The 6,674-nt window shown below is 35.9% G+C and overlaps 1 protein-coding gene across 1 annotated transcript in view; it reads left to right on the top strand.

Moving 5' to 3' along the window:
- The window catches only part of CCDC141 (coiled-coil domain containing 141), a 238,619-nt gene that overhangs the window by 155,175 nt on the left and 76,770 nt on the right, over window positions 1-6,674 (top strand). Inside the window, exon 8 of the mRNA XM_019523028.1 lies at window positions 4,521-4,693. Within this exon, the coding sequence (XP_019378573.1) occupies window positions 4,521-4,693 (173 nt within the window). The remainder of the gene's footprint in view (window positions 1-4,520; window positions 4,694-6,674) is intronic.

Genomic DNA, 6,674 nt, shown 5'->3' with positions numbered 1-6,674 from the left:
AGGGATTGGAACAAAGGGATTTGCTGGGCAGCGAGATTATAAAACCTGGGATGATAAAACTGAAGAATGGAGACTAGGACTGGCTCAGTGAGGAAAATGGGACTGGAACAAAAAGCCAATGGTGAGAAAGGGACAAGAATGAGAAAAGAAGAGGTTGGAGAACACCTGGCAAAAAGATGAAATGTGCCAAAGCTTCACAGCCTGCAACAAATGCCAAGATTCCTGAGTCTCACCACTTCCCTGCAGTCAACAAATATCTGTAAAACCTACTGGCAAAGTGTCTCATTCTCTTTTACTGTTGGTTTACATGGGATGATAATAGTGTTATCATTCATGCCATTAGCTCAAGAAGCAGAGGTATCTATGAGATGGATTTAATGTTTCCAGTGTTTTCTAATGACCCCTGTGGGTGTCAGTTTAATTCCATGTGGCACATAGTATTAGGTGGATAATGAATATGTTTGAAAAATCTGTTTTGAGACTCTTATTAACCACTGGTAAGTGATTCATACAGGGAAGTTTCTTATAGGTGCTAAATACACCTGGGCCTGTCATGATAAACACAATGGCTGTTGCTCAGAAACCCACTTGGATAGTTATAGGATTCCACTTGGGAAAGTAAGGAGCTAGCAAAACTTGTCATCTGAGGTTTGCACTTAAAGAGGATGCAAGGGGCTTGACCTATAATAATTATACCACATTATTAAAGCTGCATCCAAATGCAAACATAAAAAGGTGCTAGATTAAAGTTGTACCCTTGTCTCGACTGTCTCATTTCTTAAATTCTGAATATTTGACTTTGTAACTTAAAAAGATGCTCTTTTAGTATCTTTTTTCCCCCTGTGATATATAAAATTAGTGAGGATTTCTTTTCAGTCATTCGTTGATTGATGTGTATGCCTATATATGTGTAAATTCATGTGCACAGATAATCAATGAGAATGCAGTTATATAGTTATGGAAATGTATAATATGCCATATAAAATATGAGAGTCTTTCTTTTAGTACACTGTCTGGTAGCAGAAGTACAGTAGTAAAATATCTAAAATCTTCTGACTGAAGATTTTGTCACCACAGTTGAAAATAAATATTTTTCAAGTTTAATATCTGCATTTTTTTACTCATTCAAATTGGTCAGTAATGTAGTCAAACATTAATGAACTACTCAGACTCAATATATTAATCATATTTATCGGTAAACCACTTTTGATAAAGTAGAAGCCCTGATTGCCTTCATTTTTGTATAATCCCTCCCAAACACACTTTAGGAAATCAATTATTAGGGGGATTGAAAAATTAGACCACAAGACCACAAGAGTGATATGAAGATTGGAGAAATTACCTTACAGTGAGAGACTAAAGGAGATCAATTTGTTTGTATAAAAAATAAGACTAAGAGGTTTGATTTCATTTTAGAAGTGGCTTCCCGGGCAGAAAATTCCAAGTAGTAAATTATTATTTAATCAGATACCCCAAAGCTGGAAGCTGAAGTCAAATGAATTCAAGTAGCTCTGCCACTAACTTCCATGTAAATCGCTTAATTTTGCCTATTGGAAATTAAATTTATGTCTCATCTGTGATACAGGAATAAAATGTTACACACCAGCTAGGGGCTTTAAAGGATTAAGGAGTATTTGTAAAATTATTTTGCAATTCCATGCTTGGAGCTACTGGGGAAATGTATGAATGACAAGTTTAAATCAGGGGTGTCAAACTTACCTGTGCTCTGGACCAGATCCACCCTGGAAGTTACTCGCAGGCCAGATCCAGACTGAGATCCAGAACTAGGAACCATGGTAAGGTAAGCAGTGGTGGAGGCAGTGGTTTGGGGTTTAACACAGCCATTGCTCACATCCCATGGGCTGCTTCCAACATGCATCCCAAATAGAGCTTTGTAGTTGGGAGTTTGGTCGCATACCCTGGCTTCTATAGGAGTCTATGAGCTGACTGAAACAGCTCCATAGGCTGTATCTTTGACACCCTGATTAAATGTTTGACACGAATGCTAATATTTGAAAATATGCATGGATTGTTTTATATTGATTTGACAGAGCCCTTGAAACCATAGCAGAATAGGAAGGGTACAGGATTGCCAGACAAGACTGCAGCTGCTATGGAAAAATCAATCCAGATAATGTCTTAGTGAAGAGTCGCTTCTCATGTGTCACTGAAATTGAGCATGAGTAAATAAGAATCTCTGCATGCAGTAGCAGCCATACCTCCATCAAATTAGCAACAGAGTTGAAATTGTAAGCAATACAATCCCATGGATTCTTGAAGAGGAACATGTTGGGCATTCAAATCTGTCTAGTAAGGGAGCTGCCTGGATTTTCTCTTAGTCATCTTCAAAAAAGTCTCCCATCTAGAGCACAATACAACGATTTATATATCACTTAAGGCATATTTTTTCGTTTTACATTTCCCCCAGTTTCTTTTCAGGAAACAAATACAGCATTTATATCCATGTCAAATCTGAGCCATATAATCTGCCAGTATTTGTATGAAGTTTAACAGAGGTCTTCTCTTTTTGCAATTTTCAACCTGTTGGAATTTTAACTTAAAACTGTATGTTCTGGAATGCTTTATCACTTTCCTGTGTTCTGTAAATTTAATCTCTTCAATATGGTCCTCAGGAATTGAATTCCTTATGTGTAATTTGTTACATGTAATAAATAAATTCCATGTGGTTTCTCAGCACATATCATGAGGCTCAGTTCTGTTGAAGGATCTTAAAAAGAAAATATCTCTGAAGTGTTTAATTAGTGCTTTGAATTGATGACGGATGAATTTATTTATAGTAAAGTACAGGTTAAAAAAAAATATTTCACTTTCTGGGACTTGCTTTATACACACTTTAATCCCCTTCAGTTGGGACAAAAAGTCATTGAATTAAGTATTCATAGTAAGTTTTCATGGTGCAGTCATGAAATTTACATTTTTTAATGTTGAATAGTTTATGCAAAAAAAGTTCTAAAAGAAGTAATAAAATGGTAAGTTTATTCTACTGCAATATACAATACAACCACTTTATAATGAATGCCCCCACCATAAAACTTCACTAAAGGGTGCTCTGTACAATAGGGTTAGTCAGTGTGCTGCATCATATTAATGAAAAAAATTAGTTCCTTATGTTGGAATTGTTAAATGTTGTAGCTTGTTATAAACAGGATTCACTATAAAAGCAATACTGTATTCAATTTCTTCAGTTTCAATTGAGCTGCGTTTGTTCATCTTTTCTTGTTTCCTTCCATCTGTTCTTCTAAGACTATGTCTGGTCAAGGCTTTTATTTTTACCTATAGATTTTGCTGTTGAAGGGGAATGCCTCTTTGGCATTTAAGGATCAGTAGTTGTTATTTTGGCTCAGAACCTAAAGGTCTCAGTTGCTTCTTTCGGTCATATATAGCATATTGTAGAAGGCAGGCTGAGAGAGCTCTTAGACCCTATTTGAAAGTTGACTTTTAAAAGATTCATTCTGTTTTGCTGATTTCATTCTAGTTCCATACATGTTTTAGAATCATTGTAGACCTCTTTTAATTAAATAAACATTCAGTCTGTTTCAAAGATTTTTTTGATTTAATAACACTGTAAAAGTACTATATTAAAATGACAATTTAAAATGTAGTTTCTTTAACAAACACTTCTTCAGGAGTCTTTCCACTTCTTTCAAAAGCCTTGGTTTCAGCAACCTATTTTAACTAGTTGTAAACAATTGGATATTCACCTGAGTAAAGTCAAGCACAGCCTTAAGTCTGCTGACCACTTCATATAACAAATATACACCCCATCACCCCTCCCATCCCAGCCTTGTATATATGTAAAATGGGATATTAATTCTGGTGAAAGCTTTCCATAGGAGAAAGAAAACAAAAAACAGGCAAATAGAACAAACCTCCCATTTTTGTTTGTGATGAATGAAGTGTACAAAGGCAAAAAGTGACTACAAATGGAATATAATCAAGAACAGAATTGGCTAATGTCGTATTAATTATTAGTAGTTCTGAGGTACAGACTGAAAGAACTTAGTTTTGATGCCAGATGCCAAGATTTACCTTTGGCTGAACTTGGGTAAAAAATTTCAATTCTCTGCTTGAAATATTTGACGTAAAAGCCCCACTTTAAGAAACCAAGCAAGCAAGCAATGTGGAATTCTGCAATGTTATTTGTAGAAAGCTAATTTTTAGAGTAGAGGAAAAACACAGTTCTATGCCCCATTGACTTTCTGAGAAATGTGCTATGCTTCAAAAATAACTGCTTTCCTGATATGCTCTTGTCTGCATTGCTCTCAAGCCGTTATTGTTCAGATGTAGAATTCCATTGGTGTGACTGCTTCTGTAAAAGTCTGTGAAGAGGAATGCCTTGCATCCGAAAGCTTCTCTAAATCTATTCCAAATATGCAGGTGGTCCAATAAGAGAGAGAACCCACAAAAATCCTTGCCCTTCACATATTTCGTAGACCATCATGGCTACAGCTTCACTCTGACACTGAAAAATAAGTTGTTTTATTTGTTTCACTTGGCAGGCATTTGATGTTCTTGGCAGTATTGAGGCTTACATTAAGCTCCTTAATGAAGAAGGACTAAGTTTGCCTATCTTGGCGATGAAGCATGAGGAATTACAGGGAGAGATTAAAGCCTGTACAACTGATGCCTTGCAAAAGGGAAAAGCCTTAGTTGGTAAAGGAGACTCTCACAGGTGAGTAAAGGAAGCTGTATTTCTCTGCATTTTCCAGCTACTTTAGAGCTTCCATTTATTTAAATCAGAATAAAACGCACCTGGGACCAGCTTCTGTTCAGCTGAATGTGGAGTGAAGCCTAAATGGCACCGTAGAGTCTTCAAAATTTCAGCCGTTTTTATTTTTCAGATCTCATTGATACCATTCATGTAAGCTAGTCTGTCTTCTGTAGCAATATTTTTTTAGAATACGTGATTTACAGTGAAGACACTAAAGCTTTCCAGAGAGCTGTGTTTATGTCTAGGTTATACTTAGAACAAGACTGTAATCCAGATAAAGAATATACAATCATGGAAACAGAGTTATAATGCTTATGCACATTGATGTCTTTACAATCCAAAGGAACGTTTTAAGACTCTTAAAAATATCCTTATAATAAATGTAATTGATATTACTCAATTTAATGAGGTATAGTATATTCTAAAGTATAATTATTTTATGCATATATTATATATATATACACATATACATATATATACATACATACACACACGCATGCATGCACGCATGTGCACATGAACCTCATATATATATGATAGAAAGTAATAGATACGGAACTAAATACAAGTATGAACAGTTTCTCCACTCATGTTAATACTGACCCAGCACAGCATTAGAGGTCACTGTACCAAAACTAATGTAGCCAGTTAACAAGTTTGGTTCAGTGCTGAAAATACATCATGGGGCGGCTCTGAAAAACAGAATTTATGGGCATGTGCCTAACACTGCACTAAACAGCATAAACTACTTCTGGCTCAGGAGACAGTGTATGTGGAGCAGATGTATTGTGGCTCAGAAAAGACACTTCCCAACACCATGTCAGGATAGTCTAGACATGCCCTTTCAGACCTTTATTTACAAACAAATTCCAAACATAAGGTTAATAAGAAGATCTACGTAATTAGAAAGAGATGCTCCTGATTTACACCAGCGATGTCAAAATTAGGTGAAACAGCTGATCATATCCTATGCTCTACAGCTTGGAAAGAGATTGGTTTAATGGAATTTAGGGATTCTATGGATTTTAAAAGTGGTGCTTTAATGTTAACGCTTTGGAGTTATGTAGGAACTCTCCAATATAGAATTATCTGCTAATACTAGAATAATAACAATAAAATAATTAAATAAAAAAAACATCATTGCACTGCACTGATTTTTATGCATATGACGTTCTATCAGTAGTTTCCTCCTGAGTTATTTAAAGTAAAGAGGCCCTATGTTAAGTTCAGTCTCTTTACCCATAATACATGCAGCTTCCCTTATTGTTCCTGCTTCTGCTCTTACAGCTGCTGGTATTTTACAAGGTTGGAAAAATAGGAAAAAGGATTTTCCTCATGGTTGCCTTCATTTCTTTTTCATAAGCCAACAACAATCTTGGATGGACCCCATGGGGAAGTATTCCAACTCATATCTCTCTAAGAGTGTTTGATATCAGGAGGCTTTAAACATGTTTGAGAAAACCCCAAATCACTTCAACCATTAGCTTCCTACCTATCTTTTTAATGGTCCTCTTTATTGTCTAAGTACTTGGATACTGAAACCTCAGGACAGATCAAGAGAGAAGGTGATGAATTGTCATGATGTAATTTTATTCGAGGTGAAATTAATTAAAAATCACTCTGTATAGGCAACACCAGCTATAGCAATGCTAGTATGTTCTACTATGTGTTGTAGATTGGGAACCTTGCTGTAATAGGAGAAAAACTCTTTACTAGGGACCTCTGCCCAAGCTTACAACCAATACCTTATCAGCTTAACTACTGAACTAGTCTGTTATAGTATCGTTTCATTTTTGGGGTGTCCAAAAATGCTCTAGGCTCTGGTACACTCCAGAGGCTGGGAGCACTGGCACATGTTCAATTAAAGGTATGAAAGGAACTAGCAACGTATATTTTGTGTAATAACTTTGTGGCTTACACCCCATTTTATCATGCCATTAAT

Source organism: Gavialis gangeticus, unplaced genomic scaffold, assembly GCF_001723915.1.
Source record: "Gavialis gangeticus isolate Ggan-Ray unplaced genomic scaffold, GavGan_comp1, whole genome shotgun sequence".
Taxonomy (NCBI): domain Eukaryota; kingdom Metazoa; phylum Chordata; order Crocodylia; family Gavialidae; genus Gavialis; species Gavialis gangeticus.
The sequence above is the reverse complement of the archived record's forward strand: the minus strand, read 5'-3'. Positions and strand labels throughout refer to the sequence as shown.